Source organism: Hirsutella rhossiliensis, assembly GCF_020360975.1.
Source record: "Hirsutella rhossiliensis strain HR02 chromosome Unknown scaffold00012, whole genome shotgun sequence".
Lineage (NCBI taxonomy): Eukaryota > Fungi > Ascomycota > Sordariomycetes > Hypocreales > Ophiocordycipitaceae > Hirsutella > Hirsutella rhossiliensis.
In genome coordinates, this window is record NW_025408678.1 from 372,978 (window position 1) to 394,214 (window position 21,237).

Here is a 21,237-nt window from a genome sequence, read left to right on the forward strand (position 1 = left end):
ATCAAGCATCATGGCCTTCCTTGCCGCCTTCGGAAACGCAGGGCATCATCATGACATTTCCCCTTTGCTTGACCACCCTTCCTACAGCGCCGCCCCGTTCTTCTCCGCCACCCCCTGGGACTGTCCAGTCGCCGCCGCCAATCTCGTCCAACTCACAGGTCTTTCCATTCTTTGTTCCCGCCGCCTCCCGTCCCATCGTGGTCCCGACTGACCCCTCTCGTGGGGCAGCACCGCCAGCAAGATGTTGAAGATATGGTCCATGGTGAGAAGCGACAGGAAGCAAACGCTGGGAGCCGCAATCTGAACGAGTACAGAAAAAGGAGCAGAAGCAGGCCGAAAGCTCGGAAGGCCAGGCGGCGGGAGGCAAGAAAAAAAAGGTGACGGCAGCCCAACTGCGGGTCCAGAAAGGTACGCACACGTCCGCACGATGCTTTTGGCGGGGGCTCAAGACGCCATCAGAGGACTCAAGACTGACGTACGGCACGCAGACCTTTCAGAGCTGTCGCTCGGATCGACCATGCGGACCGACTTCCCCGACGCAGACGACATCCTCAACTTTGTCCTGACCATTGAGCCCGACGAGGGCATGTATCGCACCGGGCGCTTCACCTTTGACTTTGCCATCAACCAAAGCTTCCCGCACGAGCCACCAAAGGTCCGATGCAGAGAGATCATCTACCACCCCAACATTGACCTCGAGGGCAAGGTGTGTCTGAATATTCTGCGCGAGGACTGGAAGCCCGTCTTGAACCTCAACGCCGTCATTGTGGGTTTGCAGGTAAGGTTTTACTATGTCCGGCTCCCTGAAGCTTTTGGCTGCGACGAGCCTCGACCGCTTTTGAGCGAAGAAGCACTGACGAGTTCGCCGCCAGTTCCTGTTTCTCGAACCCAACGCCACGGACCCCCTCAACAAGGAGGCCGCCGACGATCTACGACATAACCGTGAAGGCTTCAAAAGAAACGTGCGGACGGCTATGGGCGGCGGCACCGTCAAAGGGACCAGGTACGACAGGGTGATTAAATAGACAGGATAAAGCTCCTGGAGGGCGGCGGAGGGCCTCTGGATGATGGCGAGCACCCCCCTGCCGCGTGGACGGACAGATGTCGGGAACGGGCAACGCCAGGCAGCAGCCTCTGCCCGCGAGTGTACTGTTGCCGAGGGGCCCCTTGGATTGAGCGACATAGTGGAGGATGGAGACGTGGTCGCGTCATGATGGGATGGGCGGTCTTGCTACCTGACAAAGCGGAGCCGGCCGGTTGCTTTTGCCCCATGGGTCAGCGAGGATAAGGTACTGCTCTGGTTGTTACTTTCATCCGTCGTCTTTGAATCTGTTTGTCTTGGCTATGGTGTTATCTCCCTTCCCCACCCCATCCTCTACTTGCTGGTGCTCGGGCTTGCACAATCTAGTAGGGGGCGAGCGCCGTGCGTACCGATTCGGACGGTAGCAGGCTCAGCTGTGCAACGGCGAGCGACAGGGGCAGGCTTCTTGGATCCCTGTGTGTGTTCTTGGCTTACAGGAACGGGCTGGGCTGGGGTATGCGGTCGGGGAAGAAGAAAGGGCCGTCGATGGCTTCCTCACGATACAGAACTTTCCCTTGCTCGATCTTTGGTGCTTGTCATGTGCCGGTCCCAAAGCCCAGCCTCCTGCCGGCGGGCTTTTGATATTTGCTTCGTACTTTTGTACCAGGTGCTCGCCCTCCTCTGTCGAGGGTCCTGGCTCGTATTTGACGGGAGGTGGTACGAGACAACTCCCGGGCCTTTCGCTTTGCAGGGGCGTTTGAGGAGCACATCGAAGCAACACCAAGGCCGTTTTAAACAACTCGTGATGGGTTCTGCCGGTCTACTTGGAACCGCCGTGTAGGGCAGGGACGTTTCTCATGCTGTTCGGGAGCGAAGCATAAACCCTTGGGCAATGATGATGTCCAAAAGGCTCGGTCTCCTGTCTCCTCGGGCCTCAAGCTCAAGCCTCAATCAAGGATTCAGTTGAGGACCAGCAAAGGGATCAAGTGGATCGAGAAGTGCATCTCAGGTATGGTGAGGCCAGGGATTGGGACGTGGACGAGCTTGCGGCCTTGCAGCTGCACAGCCAGGCGAGGCCACGGCGCATTCGGGGGAAGAGAGACAAGTAGCAAGCAGCACCAGGTGAGTACGCCTTCGAATCTGCTCAAGGGCTAGCCAAGGATCAGGTTAGCATCACCAACGGCCGTCGTTCAATCGTCGCCTTGCGTTTCAGAGCATCCAGCCGGACGGCCTCGGAGCTGGAGACTGGCGAGGTAGGTAAACAACTGTTCCCATGAAGCAGAAAGACAACTAGCTCCCTGCCATGAGCGAGATTCAACTGTGGCGTGCAGGGCATGCCTACTATGGTATTTGCACTTGGTCCAGTCCGGAGGCTTTTGAGGTCGCGGACAGGAGTCCAGCAACGGGTTTACGAGGAGTTACCGTCCTGAGCCTTGTCTTTGGTCGTTTCCTCTGCCTCGGTAACTGGAGAGCTGGATTGACTATAGCTAGCTGGCTCAAGAAGGCCGATGATATGACTCGTCAAGGAATATCCGACCTCTTTACTATTCTTTGTCCATTTTTGGTTATGTCGCCATATCCTCTTGGTTTTGGCCTGTGGCTGCCTGACTCTCTCTAGGCCGCCTCTGCCTCCACTTTTGCCTCTTACGGCGTCGTTTCTTACCTACGACCGCCTCTGCCTCGTCTGAAATGTCGGGAAAGAGTGCATGAGGCAATTACTCAGGCACTTGACTCTGTGTTCTGCGGAGGACCCAAGTGTGGGCCTCTGTGCCGGAGGACATGGATATGTATGTATGCCGGCATGTCCAAAGAGTTGAGTGACAATATGGAAAGTAAGGGAGTGTAGCTTGTGTATTTGAAGTATTACTAGTTAGTTGCCCAAAACAAGACCAAATGTCTAAAAGGCAAACTGCACGGTAGGAAGAGTCAGCAGCCGGGCAAGCAGTACATCGGGCAGTCCACCGGGCAGTTAATCGAGCAGTTAGTGAAGTACTTATAATCCAGCAGCCACATGAACCCCCATGTGACTCATCGAGGGTATGCAAAACCACACCTGAGAGTTTCGGGAGTTTCTGGGGCTGGTGGTGTTATCATCATGCGTATCAAGGCTGCGTTTCCGAGAAGTCACCTCCATGTCCTTTACGTTTCTCCGCCAAGGTGCCCGCCTCGTGTTTTTCCGTCGCCAATAGCCAGTCCCTCAACGTAAGCGAGCAGCTTGACCCGCCTGAGGTACATTTGGTGAATCTCCTCGCGCCTCTTGGCTTCTGCCAGATTATGGCCCGTGATGAGAATCATCATGACGAAGGATTCGATAATGCTTGGAGGGACATTGCACAGTAACTGCCCCGTAGTCGTCCATTTCATGGCGCTGGCACCGGCGAGAAGCCCGATGATAAAGACCACTCCGAGCATGACAGTCATCTCATGCGAACAGATGGCTCCCATCTTTGCCGAGAGTCGGGAGACGACAGCCCTTTGCGGTGTATAGCTATTTGCCTGGTCCTGCATCCCGATGTCGGCCAAAATGCTCTTGTCTTCGGAAGCGACCTTTTCCAGCGCCTCGTCTGCATAATTATCGAATTGCATTTGGACATTGCGTAGGACGAACCCATCGTGAAGACCGACTAGTCCGGCGTACGTTCCGATTAGAAGCCACCAGTTCGAGTTGAAGGACATGAGTGGCCCAATCGCAATCCAAATGGCGATGACAATCATCAATATTGCAATTCCAGTAAGAGTACCCACAAGGTCTGCATAGTAGAATATCGCTCGCTGGATTCTACTCAGTTTTGGAGCAGGAATAACAACTGTCTCGTTTGGAGTATCGTCGCCGGTAATCGTACGCAATCTAAGTTCCACGGCGCAATCAACTTCGAAGAGAATGTTTTGACAACTCTCAATGTAATTGTCATGCCGTTCTCGTATGTTGGCGAGGAAAGCAAATATCAACACCATGAGAGCAGACGTTGCTGAGTTGATGTATAGCTGCCATCTGTTGCTCCAGTTGCAGTATGGGCCAAAGCCGATCCAGATAAAGATGCACACCCAGTATGAAATGAGGGTAACGAAGTGGCCCAAGACTCTGGAAGCCAGGGTGGAAACCCGGCCCACCAAGTTCTCCGTTGGAAACTCAAACCGGATTCCGTCGACAGCTCCGAGTTCCGCCGGCCTGGCTGCCTCGTACCGTCCGCTACTCCGAGCTTTGCGTAACATCCTGCAGAGGCTTATGTTACGGGAACTCAGACCGGCAGACACTCGCAGCATCTTCTCATACCCATTCAACTGTTGACGCATGAGCAGGGAATCGAAAACATAACTGACAATTGCTTGGACATCGGAGATTATCACTGCCCAATCCGACGACTGGCCGTACCGTATGCCCAGGAATGCCCAGAGGAGAAGGCCAACAAGGATGATGAGGAAGACGGGCTCGGAGCCGGAGGCTTTGACAACCCAGTCAAGCCAGCGCTCTAGAAGTTGGTCTTTGGACTTTTCGACGTAGCCTGAAGCATTTTGTGTCAAAGCAGGCTCTCCTGATGGAAAAGCTTCTTTTCCAGTCTCGTTTGATGCATTGTTGACCTTCATCGTGGGTGCGACGTGCTCGATGGGCCCCTTTGCTCCCGGCGAGGCAAGAATCCTAATGATTCGGTTCATCTTGACCTGGAGATATGGCAGTCTGATTACGGAAGGGGTGAGCTCGCGCGTGCCTCAGGAACCATCCGAGGAATCCAAGTCCAGTTTGACAATTTGATGACAGATCCATCCGGGTGAAACGTCTAGCGAGAGCCTCTCTTCGATTTCAGGGGCCGGGAAATGAGCCTGTCTGTTGGCGTGTTCTCTGGAGCATACAAGTCCCGTGCAATGTTATGGTGGTTGTATTGCTCTCGCGGGCGAGAGCTTCCGAGGCAGGCTCGGAAGATCGTGAACTTGAAAGTCTCCAGGGTGACGGCAGTTTTCAATCGAGGACCAAATCATAGGGTGCCGTACACGAATCGGCAAGCAACAGTGGTGCTCAAGAGGCGAGTAGACGAGATGACGGGGACCAGAAAAGTCGAAGGAATAAGAGATACGATTAATATTGGTATCATGAAGTTGGGAAAATTACATGTAGACTTCGTAGTCTGTCAGACAAACAAAGTACCTTATAAATTATCCGCTATCTTTCTGCAGGTTCAAGAAATTGCAGTGGATTCTTTTCTTTTGATCCCTTCCAAGCCGCGGTCCCCGAGGCCTTTCGTAAAGTGCCGCAACGAGAAATGCCTCAATGTTGCCAGGTCGGCGTTGCTCTTCCGCAGCGCAGCTCAGCCACGCTGAAAGGGTCAAGGACTGATTGGCTAAACCCCGGCCGGGACTATCTACATACGCCTGGGAGCCTTGGGTATTAAAACCAGCGGAGTTACTAGAGGAGATAGCTATTGCACTGGGATGGCTGCGGTCGGGCTGCTACCTGAGCGTGGATCGGCACATAGTCTCGAAGGACAACTCTTTAAGCGCCAATGTATTGTCTTCAAAGTCACTCAGGCGTTTTTGGGTCTGGTCTAAGAGAGACTGGTTATGCCCACCTTGGCAGAGCCCTGCTGTACTGACGTGGTCTAGGAGGTCGAAAAGAACATATGTCGCCTGTCGTCATCTGCTCTCGGCCGGCATGGCCCCTCAGTGAAGTTTGCTTTGACGACCGAAGAAGGCGATCTCGGACGTCATACTTCACCGGCAAGGTCGGCATGTGGAGTGGCCAAGGGAGGTAAAAGACATGAAACAAGGCACGGAGCAAGTGGCGATTGAGGGCCTTGGGGGCGGATGCTTTTGCTGACAGGCTCACAGACTCAGGCGCATCCTAATCCCTGCGGGGAAACAGGGTTCACGTACGCACATGACGTCCCCCTACCAGCATAGCCCCATGCATGTGTGCGGGAGACCGGATCTTACGGCACGTTCACTGGCGATTCTTCCCCCGTCTGTCTTTGATGGCTGGGCGGCTAGCGCGAGTCAGCTCCGCAAAGGAGCAGCTTATTTGACATGTGCATTGTGGCAGGCACACGACTGTCTAAGTGATTCGGCGTAAGGGCATCTTGAGCATCATAATTTCCATCTGCCGCGGCCAAGATGTGCAAGTAAACCGAGTTTAGAGGGATTCAAGAGGAAAAGAAGCATACTCACCTGCATACATGAATACGGGACTAGGCTGAGTCAATGTCAGGAACAAGGCGTCGGCAAGCAGCCCGAAAATCGCATGAAGATGATCTTTGCGTACTCAAACAGCTCTCGGTAGTTTGTGAAAGACGGGTTAGTGAAACGGCTGCTGTATACTTGGAGAATCGTGTCCGACACTTATTGTACACCTATTGATACCCGGGTGCGATGGTCACGCAAGGGAGTAAGCTTGTATATCTACTGGCAGGCGGCTGATGGGTGTATATCCCAAGCTCAAATCGACGGAGCCTGGAGACAGAGCACGCTGTGCTGGCCCAGGACGTAGCACCTTTTACCACGTTTCGTTTTCCCACGATCGGCAGCGCCTCTATGGAGCACCGGTTCCATGTTCTGAAAAGAGAGAACGAGCTGTCAGTCCGTGCTCGGCTAAGGGGTAGTTGACGTATTGATCTTGTTCCCAGCTTCTTCGCTATTACTCAACCCACCCCCCCTCCCATCCCCAGGCAGATCATCAACGCTTATATCTGTACAAATTCGTCTGCCGCCCACCTTCCCCGCCGTCTTCGTCGCGGCAAGATCCTAGACTGCGACGATGGTGTCGGAGCATTTGGTGAGCCTCTGTCAGGGGCCTGAAACAGTGAGCTCAGCTTTGGCCAAGAATCCAAACGCAGCGCCCGGCGACATCGTCAAGCAACTCTATGGCCACTTCCCAAAAGACCTCCACCACGGTCTCCGCGAGCAGCGGGAAGCCCCATCCCCGGACGCATTGGAAGCAGCCTTGAAATGCGGTCGCTGGGGTCCAACGAAACCGAGCCCTCTCTTTTTACAAGCCTTCGCCGACTCCCTCGAATGCTTAGGCGCGGATCCCATGTCGGGGATGGTTTCTCCTCCGCTGATGGGAACCCACGGCACAGTACCGCTGACAGCCATCTCGTCCCTGGCAGACGTCATCCGCCATTGCTCGAACCTCATAGTCCGCGCCCGGAGCGAAGTCTTCTTCGTTACATGCGCGTGGTCTCCCTCGTTGGCCCAGCGACTCATCAAAGCCGCTTTAATCGAGCTGTCAAGACGAGCCGGGAAGAGGGGGCAACGGGTGGTGGTCAAGCTGATGTACGACAAAGCCACGGCGGCAAACGCGATCGATGCGCACCAGGCCGTGAAGCCATCGGGAGGCACTTCCCTGCCCGTCCTGCAACCAGCAGCGTACACATCCAAGTCCATCCAACTGCCCTCGCCCGAAGAAATCCCCCACGTCGACTTGGAAGTCATGACCTGTCACAAATTTGTACTGGGGACCCTTCATTGCAAGTTCTGTGTAATTGACCGCAGGATAGCCGTTGTTATGAGCAATAACGTCGAGGACAACTGCAATATGGAGATGATGACCCACGTAGAGGGCCCTGTGGTCGACAGCATATACGACACGGCGCTCATCACCTGGAATAAGATCCTCCGTCCGCCCCCTCCCCTACTCAACGTCTCGACAGCGGAAGGCAGCCAACCAGACTTTGGTGCAGAGCCTATTGATGCGGATGGCAGTTCGGGGCAAGACCAAGCCGAAGCTGCGGCGAACGGTCAGGGGCACGCGATACTTCCAGAGCACACACCAGAAGATCCCCATTTCGACGACAGCATAGCAGGAGAAATTGCGCGATTACAATCGTGTTACTCTACCAAGCCCCGGGAAACCCGTCTACAGGCCGCGAACCGCCAACTCAACCTTGTCGTCCAAAACCCCATCGATCCCTGTGGCCCTGAAATCCCCGAAGGCGCTGAGATGATGCCATACATCTCCACCTTGACTGCATGCCCCGTGCCTATGGCCTTGGTGTCACGTCCCCCGTACGGACCCCTCGATTCAAAAAATGTCCATGTCCCGCAGAACGAATGTTGGTTGTCCCTGATTCGCAATGCTCAACGGAACATATTCATCCAGACCCCTGACCTCAACGCTGCGCCGCTTATCCCTGCCATAGCGGCCGCATTAAAGCGTGGGGTTGAAGTTACCTACTATGTATGCTTCGGCTACAACGATGCTGGCGAGATGATGCCTGGGCAGGGCGGCAATAACGAGCATGCGGCTCGAGCTCTCTTCAACTCCCTTTCACCCGACGGACCGGAGCGTCAATTACTACATGTTTACCACTACGTCGCTAAAGACCAAAATCGTCCCATTCACCAATCCTACAAGTCGAGGGCCTGCCACATCAAGCTATTAATAGCGGACCACCAGGTCGGGGTGCAGGGCAGCGGGAATCAAGACACTCAGTCATGGGCCCATAGTTTTGAGCTCAACGTCATGGTTGATAGTCCTGAAATCTGCGGCAAGTGGAGGGAGGCGATTGACCGAAATCAAAATACGAAAGTCTTTGGGAGAGTGGCGGATGACGGTGTTTGGAAAGACGCAGAGGGAAATCCCGGGGAAGGATATCTCGGTGATCCGAACTTGATAAAAGCATTGGCAGGGATGGTGAAAATGAAGGGGATGGGAGGGTTCTAGGTTTGAAATACTCCGTGGGAGTCTGTTGAATACACGCTCATCGACTCCTCTCCCTCTCCCCACTCTCCTCCGGGCGGGGAACCTCGACACATGCTGCGTATCTCGTGTGTTTTCTTCGACGCAGTGGTTTTGCTGAATCTCGGCACGTTCTCCCGTGGTCTCGAATCACGCTCGGCGAATCAAAAGTCACGTCGCTTGCCCCTTGTCCTTTTCTTCTTTGCACAGCCTCTGCCACCCTAACCCCATGCATTAGTGGATGTGGTTCTCGAGTCTCAACAAGTACCGTTCCAAGGCAAAGCCGGTGGTGAGGTTACAGTCAGACGGCACGGACGGCATGGGTGATCACGTAGGCTGAGCCGCGGGTTGATACGCGTGTACGGCGTGCCAGCTGCTACTTAGTTCTAATACCCGACCATGGAGCTTGGGCACTGCTAAAGCGTTTGCAGTAATAAGAGTAAAATGACGCCCGGCGTGCGTCAGCAGTCCTGCGCCGCATTACTTCGCCGAGGTCTGGCTGGCTAGTACAAGGGGCCAACTGCGGCGGTAAGCTATAAACTGAAGTCTCGCACCTTGACGTGGCTGAGGTCGGTGTAGCGGACTCGGTTTCCATTGCATCATCTTCTCGCTCTCCCATCCCGCCTTCATACCCAGTTACCCACACACGGCTCCGCCATGGCCTCTGCTCAGCAAACACAGGAGTCGGCCTCGGCCCCTATCCCAGGATCGCAGCCCAGCGCCGACCAGCCTGTATGTCCAGATTTCACCAAGACACCAGAGTCAAAAGGCTCCTTATCAGGGGGAGGAATGACGTTGACTTTGTTCTATAGCACCCAATTGAGCCTATGAAGGTTGATGGCGAGCCAATGCGCCTGCGGGGTGGCGGGGCTGGTGAGGCAGCATGCTGCGGGCTATGCGCTGGACTTGCGTGCTTTGAGTGCTGTGAGTGTTGCGAGGCCTGCTGCTAAATAAGTCGATTGTGGTCGGACAGAGTGGTAGGGCTGGTAGCCGGGGTGCATATCGAGGCAAGGATTGTTATCGACCTGCTTCAGAAACATATAGACGCCGCGTTGCGGGGACTAGGTATCGGCGACTGTTATACTTGAGAGCTTTTATAGCATTAAATCTGCTTAAAACACTATACCGATAAGAGATCTTTGTACCTCGCTGTGTTACAAGCCTAGGCTGTATAGATGTCTGTTTAGAACTATACCGCCAATAGCTCTATTTGCGGTTAACCCCCGTTCGATATACCGCCACAGAACAAGATTTTGAACCATCTCCCAGAACTCGGCTTACCCCTGGCCTCCTGATAAACTTCGACGCCACTAAGCGGGGTCGGGCCAGCTCTCCTGTTGGCGGGGACACTCTGGCATGGCCGAGCGCGCCCTACCAAAGTCTGCCTCGGGTCATAGCAGCTACGCCGCCGAGAGGGCGTTGGGCACGACAAGGGGTAGCCGGCCTCACTTGTTAGCAGAAACATCATCGTCTTCGACGCCGGCCCCGTGTGCCAGGACAAAACTCGGCGTCCATTGCGGCCCCATGCTACCAGCGGCTTGGCGGCTTTTGCGTCATCGCAAGAGGCGCGACCCCGAGCCATCTGAGTTGAGACAGCTCAATGGGCATCTCACCTTGACGGACAAGACTCAAGGCAGCCAGGACCAGGCTCGCCCGAGACTCAAGGTTTGTCCCCGGCTGTCATTCCTGGCAGCAATCAATCCTAACCTTCGGCCCTCAAGACTTTCTACCTGGGCAAATCCGCCCACGAGCAGAACATGCCTACCTGGCTCGTGAAAAAACTGGAGAAAGAGGGACAAGTGTGTACGAGAGGTGCGTCACAACTCAATACTCCTAGCTGCTCTTGGCTGACGGATAGAAAATGCAGGTGTTCTTTCCGCCCTCGAAAAGCTTCTCCGGCAATGTTCATTGACCAAGATCGCATATCTTTGCCATCCTTGTGTGCCGCACATATCAAAGCTGCCGCGTGAAGGTGCGTATATGCAACTTCGACATCACTTTTCACTCCTCCTTCTGCCGCACCCACCTTCCCAAGCTGGTCACCGTGTGCCTTCACGAAAGACGGCTTTCACAACCCTTGGGTCCGACCCGATCTCATTTTGTATCTACAGGGGGGCTTTGTGGCTACCGGAACATACAGACACTCGTTTCATACTTGATTGAAACTCGCTCTCCGGGGTCGGAGCATTTCGGCAACCACTTACCGACCGTCCTTGAAGTGCAAGACCTAATCGAGCAGGCATGGGACAAGGGCTACAATCCCCAGGATAGACTCGAGATTGGGGACATCAAACGAACACGCAAGTTCATTGGGACGCCCGAGGTATGCACTAGGCACCGTCTTCGTCTCTACATTGTAGTAGTCAGACAAGGCGAGCACTGTACTTTGTATGACGTCGCTGAATAAACCCCGCGATCGACAGGCTCAGGCCCTGTTTCACAGCCTCGACATATCGTGAGTTTGCGGCTCTACGAATAACAACAAGCAAGCCACTTACTAACGGGAGGCATTACCAGATGCTCCGTTCAGGCGTTTCGACAGACTGAGTGCACAGAGGCAAGGGAAAGGTTGCTGGAGACTTTGGAAGACTACTTTAAACGAGGCTGGCAAGGGGCCAACAGCGCAAAGGTCCGATCAACCAATCTCCCGCCAATCTATCTGCAGCGCCAAGGCCATTCGGTTACTGTTATCGGCATCGAGCGACAGCAGGACAATCAGGTTTACATTCTCGTGTTCGACCCCTCTCGCGGCGAGTCGAGCTCGATAAAGAGGCTCATTGGAAGGGACAAGTTCCCGATGGCTAGCAAGCTGCTAGAGCCGTATCGACGTGGCATGAAGCATCTGGGCAAGTATGACGAGTTCGAGATTCTCTGGTAAGACATTGGCCAGCACCACGTTCGCGCAGCTTGCCACGTGTATTAAACTGACCAGGTTCGCGGCCGGTTGCGCCCGTGTTGATGAGCAGTCTTGGGGAGGGACTGCAGCAGCGCCCGATTGGTCTCTAAGCCTATCCTAGAGTTATCCCAGGGCTTCAGCGCTGTGCGACACATTTTCTTCCAGGGCCCGTTCCCGCGCAACTAGCCAGTCACCGAATCGGACCCTTGATACATGGCGAGAGAAAGAGTTGAAGGCGAAACCGTAATTTGGGGTGCCTGGGGAATGTTGAAGACGATTCTCGGGGCAAGGAGAGGAGGAACTCAATTTAAGCCTTGAACTTCAGAAGGCGGGGACCCATCCTGCCCCATGGTGATCAGGTGGACCTGTATTGCGCTCGAAGACATTACGGTTAGTATAAGCGTTATAAGTGACGACGAGCACCCACGGGCGATATGGTGCGAACCGTATCGGCTGACAAAATGATCGACTTGCTTAAACGGGTGACGGGATTCATGTGAGTGTAAAGCAAGCAGTGCCTAAGAGAACGAATGGTTCATATTTTCCGCTCCGCATTCGCTCACTTCTTCGCCTTGAATAACGGAATTCCGGCAGTCTCCTTTTGGAAAAGGTTCAAAGTGGAAAACAAAATGATATAGAGTTCCAGCTCTTTTGTAGGATTCCAGCTCTTTACAAAATATCCTAATAAACTATATACGGTGTCTGCCAGCCTCATTTCGTCTCATATTGTCTGAACCTAGGCGGCTGCATTGGCAGCGTTTGCACCGTTGGCAGCGTTTGCACCATTGGCAGCATTTTTCCCTTTCTTGCCGCCCTTCTTTCCCTTGCCCTTCTTCGGGTCTCTGGCCGTGATAATACTCTCGTCCGCAGCTTGGCCAGAGAGATCACGCTTGGCCCCCGCTACATCAAGTGGATGTCACAGGTCCGGCTTTGGTGGGCGGTCAGCGGATTACCCCGCAGATTACCGCCGATTACCCGCTTGCCCTTGACATCACCTCTGCCGGGTTGATGTCATCTTCGGAGCGCCATAAAGCGCGAAAGCCGGGACCGACGACGACAAAACCAGTTCGACTGGATAGCCTGCGTTTGTGCGATCAGAATGCACCCTGTCTAAGGTCCTACATCCTGTCGGTTGCGAGGTTGCGGTGATTTGAAGCATTTTCTAGCCTTGACGCGCTGGAGCTACAGCGGCGCTTAGCGGATGCATACCCTGTCTACAGGCCACTACCGCTGACTGTAGCGACGCAGCCCCTGACGGCCTGGGGGCACTTTCGCCGCCAAGGTCCTCGTCATTCTATCAGACGGGTGTTCAAAATCACTGCGCCATCGACTTTTCGCTACCACCGACGTTGAATTGCCCCGACGCACGTTTGTGTCCCTTTTCGCCTTGCCTGTCCTTTCGGATGGCCTTGAACAACTTATCCAAAGAGCTGGGTCCACGTTCTTCGTCCATTTGCCTCGCCACGATATCTTCAGTTAAGCCGTCCGACTGGGCCCGCCTCCGAACCTCATCGACGATGATCTTGCGCGTGGAAAAGTAATTCTTCTCTGCAGATGGCCGCCATCGAGCACCCCAGTCTCGCTCAAGAGAATCCACAGAAGGCATTTCGCCCCAGCCCTGCCGCCAGAGACGCAGCAGCTCCTGTACAGATTTGACAGAACGGGGAGCTTGAAGCTCGGAGGTTCGCGCGGCCCAGGCGGCTCGCCATGCGCTCTTCCTGGGGCTTGCCCTGGCCCGCTTGCACCATTCCCTGCTGCTGCTCTAGAGAGCGGAGCGTATGTCGGACCGCCCGCTTGCGAAGGGCCTATCTCGGACCTGAGGACCGTCTCTCGTGGAGCGCGGCGCCTCTGTTGATGAGCTCCGCGATCTCCGCATGTTGACCTGCAGCACCTTGGCCGGGGCTGAAGGTGACGGTGTAGGTGGCCTGCGCAAACTCATCCAACTTTGTGCATAGTTCGTAAGAAGCCCCCAAAAGGTCTAGATGTCTTCGCTCAGCTAACTGCTCGGCTGCGACCTGTTGAGTCAGTACTGTGCGCAGCTTCTCCGCAACCACCGGGATCGCTTTTGAATGACCGTGGTATGGCTGTCTTCGTGGTCCCGTGTGCATGTGTCTTGAACTTTGCTGGCGAACGCTTCAAACTCGGGGCAAGAGAGACCGGATCCTGAAAGATAGGATGGTCGGGGTAGGACTCGCGAAGGAAGACAGCGTCCTGCAGGAGCACCTCTCGAAGCCACTCCAGGAGTTCCAAGAAGGCGCCGGCGGCCATGTTCTGCTCCACCCCAGATCTGAGAAAGGGCTACTGTGGGCCTCTTTCCATTTGTCGAGTTGAGGCCAGACCTGCACGAGTAGCACCACAGGCGGCCTCACGGTGGCCCGGGCACGAAATAAGACCCCGACCATTCAGGGTCAAAGTCGGCCACGGCCTCATGAATTCGAAAGGCAGGAAGTCAGATAGCAGCCGGTCATTTGGTCTCCGTTATTCCAACGACCGGCTCGGCGGATCTGTATAGTTCGGGTCAGCCCAGGCCAGGGGGTTGGCGGCTTGCCTAGGGCAGATGACATGCCTGGCCTTCATCCACTCCGGCCATGTCGGCGTTTTGCGTCGCCGCCACTCTAGGCGCGTGGCTGACCTTGGAGACCTTGATGCCGGCCTTCTTGTAGAACCTGGACGTCCATTCTCGGGCAGTCTGGCCCGACAACGGAGCTGTATATTCGGTGAGTGAAAGGGTCGATGCACCCTCTGAGTTATGGGATTCCGGTGAATGCCATCACGCTTACCTTGAGGCTCCTTCGCCGATCGGCGGAGCACCTTCGTTTCATACCAGTCTTCGCTTCTTTGGAAGACGGAAACCTTTCCGCCTTTTCTACCTGCCAGCGCCAGAAAAGCCAGAACGCGAGGGCGCCGATGAGACAAGATCGCGGATCTCGATGCCGCAAAGCAGATCCATACTCCATGCGGCCGTGCTGGTTGGTCTTCCCACAGTTCATCACGACAACCAGCGCCTTTGTGGTATACCCTGGGCCTTGAAGCCCTCGTTGGGTAAGTCCAGGGAAAGCAGTCTGCCAACTCCATCGGCAGGCGGTTGCCGGACCGCAGCAGCATGTGGTTCCCGAGCAGAAAGTCCACCTGCGTCCTCAGGGCGCAGGCGATCTCTCTCTCGGACCATGCCACGTTGGTGTGGTCGGGTATCTGCGCCGGCGCATACACATCTCTCAGAGTTCCAACTCCCTGTCCATGTATTCCTTCCTCTTCCGGCTCCAAGTCGTTGCAAGAATGCTGCGTTTGAGCGCCTTCAGTGCCACTCCCTGTGGCCGGGCCGTAGGATTGACTCCCGGCTCTTCTGCTCGTCGTAAAGCTTCTGTATGGCCGAGACGTAGCCCCGTACAGTATTATACTGTAGTTTGAGCGTGGACTCATACAACTCCAAGTCGGAGTCTGACTCGTATTCGCTACCTCCGCCGCCTACAACGATGGTATCTGCTGGGGAAGCTGGGTGTTAGTATGATGGGCTGGCTCAGTCCGACGACCACATCCCGTGATCAACATCTGTTACCTGATGGTGCTCTGCGTCTTTCACGGCCCTCTTGGCTTCCTGAGCCTCGAGGTGTCGTTTTCTTTCATCGGCGACCCTCTTTCCTTTCTTTGGAGGACGTGATGCCACTACCTCCTTCATGAAGAGCAAGAGCTTTCCTTCATCGACCAGGTCTCCCGGTAGCTGTTGGCCCTGTGGTACCGAGGCCGGCCAAACGTCCGGGATCGCAGGCCAGTTGGCTTGACACCACTCCTGTGAGGCGGTCAATGCATGGATCTACATGAAGATTGCAGGGCGCGCATGCGGGCTTGCCTTCCATTCTTCCTGCTTGGGACGATAATTTCGCTTCGTATTCTTCGGCTGGGTGTTCTCCAGATCTAACAGGTAGTGCTCAATGGCCGCCCTGACCCGGGGATCCTCTATCGCGTTCGACATGGTGCAGGCGGTCGCCGTCGCGACGGTGGCAATGGAGGAGGTGGAGGAGGTGGGAGGAGGGAGGTGGAGCGCAACGCGCGTGAGCGAGACCGAAATCGAAGGTCTCGCGCAGGGCCCGCGGGCGTGGACCTTCGATTTTGCCGTCCGATGGCGGTAATCCGACTAAGAAAACGCCAGCCCCGCAGGGCCGGGCCTTCGAAAACGACATGGTTTTGCGTGGGGCGGGGCGGTAATCCGATTACCGGATGACCGGTCAGCCGGCCCCGGGACCTGTGACACCAGCTGCCTCGGCAGCGTTTGCACCGTTAGCAGCGTTGGCACCGTTAGCAGCGTTGGCACCGTTAGCAGCGTTTGCAGCGTTGGCACCGTTGGCAGCATTTTTCCCTTTCTTGCCGCCCTTCTTTCCCTTGCCCTTCTTCGGGTCTCTGGCCGTGATAATACTCTCGTCCGCGGCTTGGCCAGAGAGATCACGCTTGGCCCCCGCTGCATCAGCTGCCTCGGCAGCGTTTGCACCGTTAGCAGCGTTGGCACCGTTTGCAGCGTTTGCAGCGTTTGCACCGTTGGCAGCGTTGGCACCGTTGGCAGCATTTTTCCCTTTCTTGCCGCCCTTCTTTCCCTTGCCCTTCTTCGGGTCTCTGGCCGTGATAATACTCTCGTCCGCAGCTTGGCCAGAGAGATCACGCTTGGCCCCCGCTGCATCAGCTGCCTCGGCAGCGTTTGCACCGTTAGCAGCGTTGGCACCGTTGGCAGCATTTTTCCCTTTCTTGGCGCCCTTCTTTCCCTTGCCCTTCTTCGGGTCCCTGGCCTCGACGGTGGCAGCGCCGGCAATGTCGATGTCTCTAGCGGCAAGCGGGGGGTTGGCCTCAGAGACGTCGCGCTGAATCAACTGCAAGGTCTCATCGGCGGCTGGCGCTGCTATAGCGGTGCCGGCGACGCAAGTAAGGAGATAGGCGACAACGGTGGGCTTCATGGTGATTAAAATAGGTGATATTAATGGGATGAATAAGATTCTGTGCAGTGGTATAGGCGTCTTGAATGCTTTCTGGAGGACTGTTGTTATTATAGCCAAGAAACTGAAGGGAAATTAGGCTACGATTTATACTCTCCTACTGCTGCTTTCTGTTCAGTCTCGAGGGCACGCGAACAGCGTCTCTAGAGAGGTTGCAGCGAAAAAGGCCGCGTACTCCTCTGCTCCAGACGTGGTCTTGAAACCCGTACTTAGATCGTGAGGGCGTGAGCCGTGAAACAGCGGCAGATGGTGTAGTTGGTGGAATTACCAACGCTTTGGATCTCTCAGCGTGCCTGGAGTCAACGGGAGCCGTTCTTAGCGCGGGACAAGTTGGCCGGCCGTCTGCTTAGCAGCGGCAACTCGGCTTGCAGACTTGAGCGGAGTAGAGGATTCTAGATAAAGAAGCTAGTAGCATGGATCGTGCCAACTTCAGGCGAGTCACAAAAGACAGCTTCCGAATCAAGTCCACGTAATGGCCTGGTGGATCTGGCTATGATGAGCTAGCATCGTGGGGCAGTGGCGGTGGCGCTGCTCAAGTCGTAAGCTATGATCGGCACGTTAGAGACGGATCTGGACTCATCCGATGTCTGCCGCCTTTGCCGCTGTGCCCCTAAATACCGGCTCGAAGTTGCCGATGAGTTGCTAACGCGCTTGGAAATCCGGGGTGCGTGGTCTTTGATGGCGTTGATGGTATATTGTGTCGCTTGAGTCGCTTGAGACGAGCTGCCACATCATCTGTCACACTGTCGGCTCATCCATGAGCATAGAGCTGAGAAAAGAACTAAAATCTCCCCTTGTTTGACGATGTTGTTGGCCTCTCGATCGCCCCAGAGATAGGTGACCCACGTTCTGCACCTGCTCAAGTCCAACCCAGCTGTCGCTTTTCGGCATCTGCAGCGAGGATTTTACTTGCGGCCTGTCGCGAACCCCTTTGAGTCGTTTTTTTTTCATCCAGCCATCGACAGCAAAGATCAACTTGCGGCTTGCTTCGTATAGTATGCCGTTATCAGCGACCTAAAAGTCCAAGCAGTCTACCTTTCTAATCACTTCAATCAGTTAACTTTCTACATCTACTATAGGAGAAAGTCTACTCAAGTTCAATTTGTTGAGGTCATGATAAATAATTATGAACCGAAGGCAATGTTCATCAACTGCACTGGCTGGCATTCGACAACCTGGGAGGGGTCCTTTCGGCATAACTTTGGCATGCTGCGGGAGAGGTCAATGATGCCTTAGATGCACGCACTGAGTCGCCTCGACCTCTTTAGCTCTGCAGTAATTATAAGTTCCGTCGGCGTCGAGGGCTTGTCCACCAGCGGCTAGGTTGAAAAGCCGCAACGACTCGGTTTAACGATATTTAAGAAGTAGAGTTGTGACGATTTCTTTTGCGGGTATTAGCTCAGACCAAAACTCTAATTAAGCATTTAAAAAAGTAAGCTTTATCGTCTAATAATATGAAACCGACTGGCTGACTGTCGACTAAGTTACCTTACTATCTATGCAGTATGGCCGTTGCCATTATGTTAAAAATAACATATAGTTATTCCATTAAACCAAATAAAGCCGACCCTTTAGTTGATTGAATTAGGTTTAATATGGCCAATTGTTCGCTTGCCTTAGTTCCTTTCACCTGGTTGGTCGATATTATTCTAGCCCTTAAATATCTGCCCTATAGGCTCGCCGGGATAGCATTTAAGGAGACGGCACGGCGGCAGAACAAGATCATCGAAGCGACGGTGGAAATTCCTTCTTGTTCGTTTGGGTAATGTCGACTGGTAGCCATCGGCAGTCGTTTATGTCTAATCTGGTCCAAAAAGCATTGACAATAACAAGGAGGATTCGACGTCAAGCCGCAATAAGCATGACCTTAAGTGGACGGCTGCGATAATATATAACGCGGGCTTTAATACTACGATATCACATTAATATTACATTAGGTGGCTTCGTGTTAGCTATAGTTATTCTCAAGCAGGGGCTTGAGAGCACAGTGGAAGAAATAGGGGCATAGAAAGGTGAATTTAGTAATGCATGTCTTGGTCTATCTATTGGGACAAGGGAGGGGCTTATATAGGTATAGTGACCACACATAGCTAGCTAAAAGAGGGCATTGAGATGTTCCTATACCTGAGTCGGGCCTGCATGATGTCCTTGGGCTAGGGGAGTCATGTTGGTCAGGCAGGCTTCCTTGTGCATGACTATTGGGTCCACTGGGCATGACTGTGGCCTCTTATGCCCACTCTCCTTAACAGTTATATTCCCTAAGGTCTAGCGCAAGGCGCGAGAGGAGATTAACCGCGTGGCTAGCACCGACCGGCTCCCGCAGTTTAAAGACTGAGATAGGCTGCCTTGTATCGGGAGGGTGATCAAAGAAGCATTTCGGTAGCTACTCGTTGCGTCGTTAAGCTTTCCGTATATAACGTTAGAGGTAAGATCTATAACGGGTATCTAAGTTTATAGAAAGCGGCTTTACTCCCCTCCCTTTAGTAGTTTTATATAATTATAAGATATATAAGGACCCTAATTCTTTTAATACTAAGAGGTTTTTTAAGCTACTTAACGAGCCTAATTATAGGACCGTAGTATTTAACTATAGACCTAGAAAGAATATGCCCCGGCCGGTATATAGCTAACGTCTTCCTAATTATCTTTTTAATATAAGCCGCTTTTAAAATTATCCTTACGATAAAAGTATAGGTTTACCGTAAATATGCTTCTATTTTTAAAGGAAGTGCTTCTACTTTTAGAGGATAGGCTGCCCTTTTCGGAGGATATTTTACGAAGCGCCGGTAGCGGGGCGTGCGCTATTTATCTCTACCCCTCCGCTAGGCTTTCGAGGTGTCTTACTATCCCCGGCCCCTACCGACCCTTAATTAAACTATAGTATATTAATTTTAATAGCGTTAGAATATATTAATTAAGAGGCAATATACTATTTAGCTATAAACCTTTACTTTATTTTCTAGAAGCTCTAAGATATATAAGAGTAAAGTATAGCGGTATTAAAAAGCTTACCGTAAGCTTAGTACTTATTAGCCTACTACTAGTTAAAGCGCGAGCGACTCTAAAAGTATAGGGTTATTAAAAAGCGGTATACTAAGATAATAAAGGTTAATATATATAGAGTAAAATAGAAATAGATAAAGTAAGCGACCTTTTTATTATATTTAAGTAATAAGCTAATAAGACTAGATACTATATATACTTATTAGTCGATCTGCTTAGTTATTTTATAAAATCGATAAAGGAAGATATTATAATATTTTTAGAGTAGATACCTAACTTATATTAAAGGATTTATAAGAGAAGTATTATATATACTTATAAAAGAATTCTTTTTTAAGTATACCGGAAGTCTATAAAAGTTAATTTTAGTAAGCTAGCGAATAAAAAGATTAATAATATAAGTTTTATCTTAATCGTAGAAGTTTATATCTTATATAATTAGCTTACTACCTAATAGTATATTAATAGGTATCTAACTATTTATTATAAGCTCGATATATTAGTAAACGAAAAGCCTATTATAGATATTAACGATATATATCTTATATAGTATTATTATTAGGTCTATAATACTTTAGTCTTCTTTAATAAGCGCTAGCGTATATAGTTAGCTTTCTTAATTTTACTTTAAGTATATATAGCTATATATCCTGGAGTACTTATATATAAGCGACTTAACGCGAACGCCGTTAACGACTACTACTTTAGCTATAAAGATAAAGCGACTTAAGTAGACTATATAGATAAATTTAACTTAAAAGAGGATAATTTTAAGATAATTTATTATAAGGACGTCTAGCTACTCCTTAGAAACCTAGATAAAGGAAGAGATCTTCTAGCTATAGAGGTAACGCTTAAGTTTATAAAAGGCTAGGAGTAAAGAGAAAACCTATAAGTAACTCCTTAGTACTTATACTAGCCCTAGCTTATACCGGGTTCCTAGTAAAACCTTTATCTTTTATAAGGTCGATAACTTATTATTTAATACCATACTTTATCTTTTAGCCTTTATACTTCTCGACTAAGTATTTAAAGTAAATATCTAGAAAGTAAATAACTTCTATCGAATTAAAGTCCTATCCCTATAGTATTTTTTAGAGTTTTATTAGTAGAAGAGTATAAGAGATATACCGATATTTCGCTAAGCTATATTAATAAATAATAAAGTAGTTCGTACGTTTAATATTATAGGATACCTTATAGTCGATAATCTAGGTACTTATAACGATATCTACTTCCCTTAGGGAAGTTACCCTTAACTCCCTAAGGCTCCCCGTAGAAGAAGGAACCTAGAAGCTACTAAGTAAACTCTAGGAAATCACCTAGAAATCCTAGAAATAATAACTAAGCGGATTATATAGATATTTTATAGAGATTTCCCTTAGGGATATACTATATAGGGAATATACTATGATTTCCTAAGTAATAAAGCTCCTTAGGGACTATACTAATATTTCCCTAAGAAGTTACTATAAGAATATAGCGGGGAAATTATAGAGAAATACCTATGCTTACCTAGGGAAAATACTAGGAAATACTATTAATACGCTATACTACTATCGTACGATTATAAGGTTAAGATATTACTTAGTTAAAGCCTTAAGTAAGGTCTAACGCTCGCTATAGTATATATAAAGGATAGAGAACCTACTAGATCTTAGGTAGGTAGAGA

General features: G+C 51.9%; 7 protein-coding genes across 7 annotated transcripts; 3 read left to right on the forward strand and 4 right to left on the reverse strand.

Moving 5' to 3' along the window:
• Positions 1 to 241: 241 nt before the first annotated feature.
• On the forward strand, positions 242 to 1,025 carry HRG_09267 (ubiquitin-conjugating enzyme domain-containing protein; the record flags this gene model as incomplete). Its single annotated transcript, XM_044867738.1, has 4 exons — positions 242 to 262; positions 315 to 408; positions 489 to 778; positions 873 to 1,025. 4 exons carry the CDS (start codon positions 242 to 244, stop codon positions 1,023 to 1,025), a joined length of 558 nt encoding a protein of 185 aa, XP_044716998.1.
• Positions 1,026 to 3,160: 2,135 nt separating this feature from the next.
• On the reverse strand, positions 3,161 to 4,606 carry HRG_09268 (low affinity iron permease domain-containing protein; the record flags this gene model as incomplete). Its single annotated transcript, XM_044867739.1, has 1 exon — positions 3,161 to 4,606. One exon carries the CDS (start codon positions 4,604 to 4,606, stop codon positions 3,161 to 3,163), a length of 1,446 nt encoding a protein of 481 aa, XP_044716999.1.
• Positions 4,607 to 6,764: 2,158 nt separating this feature from the next.
• HRG_09269 (PLD-like domain-containing protein) lies at positions 6,765 to 8,672 on the forward strand (the record flags this gene model as incomplete). The annotated part of the gene is made up of 1 exon (XM_044867740.1): positions 6,765 to 8,672. One exon carries the CDS (start codon positions 6,765 to 6,767, stop codon positions 8,670 to 8,672), a length of 1,908 nt encoding a protein of 635 aa, XP_044717000.1.
• A 1,539-nt stretch (positions 8,673 to 10,211) lies between these two features.
• Positions 10,212 to 11,565, forward strand: HRG_09270 (peptidase family c78 domain-containing protein; the record flags this gene model as incomplete). Its single annotated transcript, XM_044867741.1, has 6 exons — positions 10,212 to 10,352; positions 10,409 to 10,499; positions 10,555 to 10,659; positions 10,799 to 11,010; positions 11,111 to 11,142; positions 11,205 to 11,565. 6 exons carry the CDS (start codon positions 10,212 to 10,214, stop codon positions 11,563 to 11,565), a joined length of 942 nt encoding a protein of 313 aa, XP_044717001.1.
• A 1,333-nt stretch (positions 11,566 to 12,898) lies between these two features.
• On the reverse strand, positions 12,899 to 13,851 carry HRG_09271 (transcriptional activator of glycolytic enzymes domain-containing protein; the record flags this gene model as incomplete). The annotated part of the gene is made up of 3 exons (XM_044867742.1): positions 12,899 to 13,334; positions 13,408 to 13,591; positions 13,638 to 13,851. The coding sequence occupies 3 exons, from the start codon at positions 13,849 to 13,851 to the stop codon at positions 12,899 to 12,901; spliced, it is 834 nt and encodes a 277-aa protein (XP_044717002.1).
• Positions 13,852 to 14,009: 158 nt separating this feature from the next.
• HRG_09272 (centromere DNA-binding protein complex CBF3 subunit) lies at positions 14,010 to 15,553 on the reverse strand (the record flags this gene model as incomplete). The annotated part of the gene is made up of 6 exons (XM_044867743.1): positions 14,010 to 14,087; positions 14,150 to 14,289; positions 14,364 to 14,449; positions 15,053 to 15,063; positions 15,140 to 15,370; positions 15,431 to 15,553. The coding sequence occupies 6 exons, from the start codon at positions 15,551 to 15,553 to the stop codon at positions 14,010 to 14,012; spliced, it is 669 nt and encodes a 222-aa protein (XP_044717003.1).
• A 253-nt stretch (positions 15,554 to 15,806) lies between these two features.
• Positions 15,807 to 16,523, reverse strand: HRG_09273 (uncharacterized protein; the record flags this gene model as incomplete). Its single annotated transcript, XM_044867744.1, has 1 exon — positions 15,807 to 16,523. The coding sequence occupies one exon, from the start codon at positions 16,521 to 16,523 to the stop codon at positions 15,807 to 15,809; it is 717 nt and encodes a 238-aa protein (XP_044717004.1).
• Between the last annotated feature and the right edge of the window lie 4,714 nt (positions 16,524 to 21,237).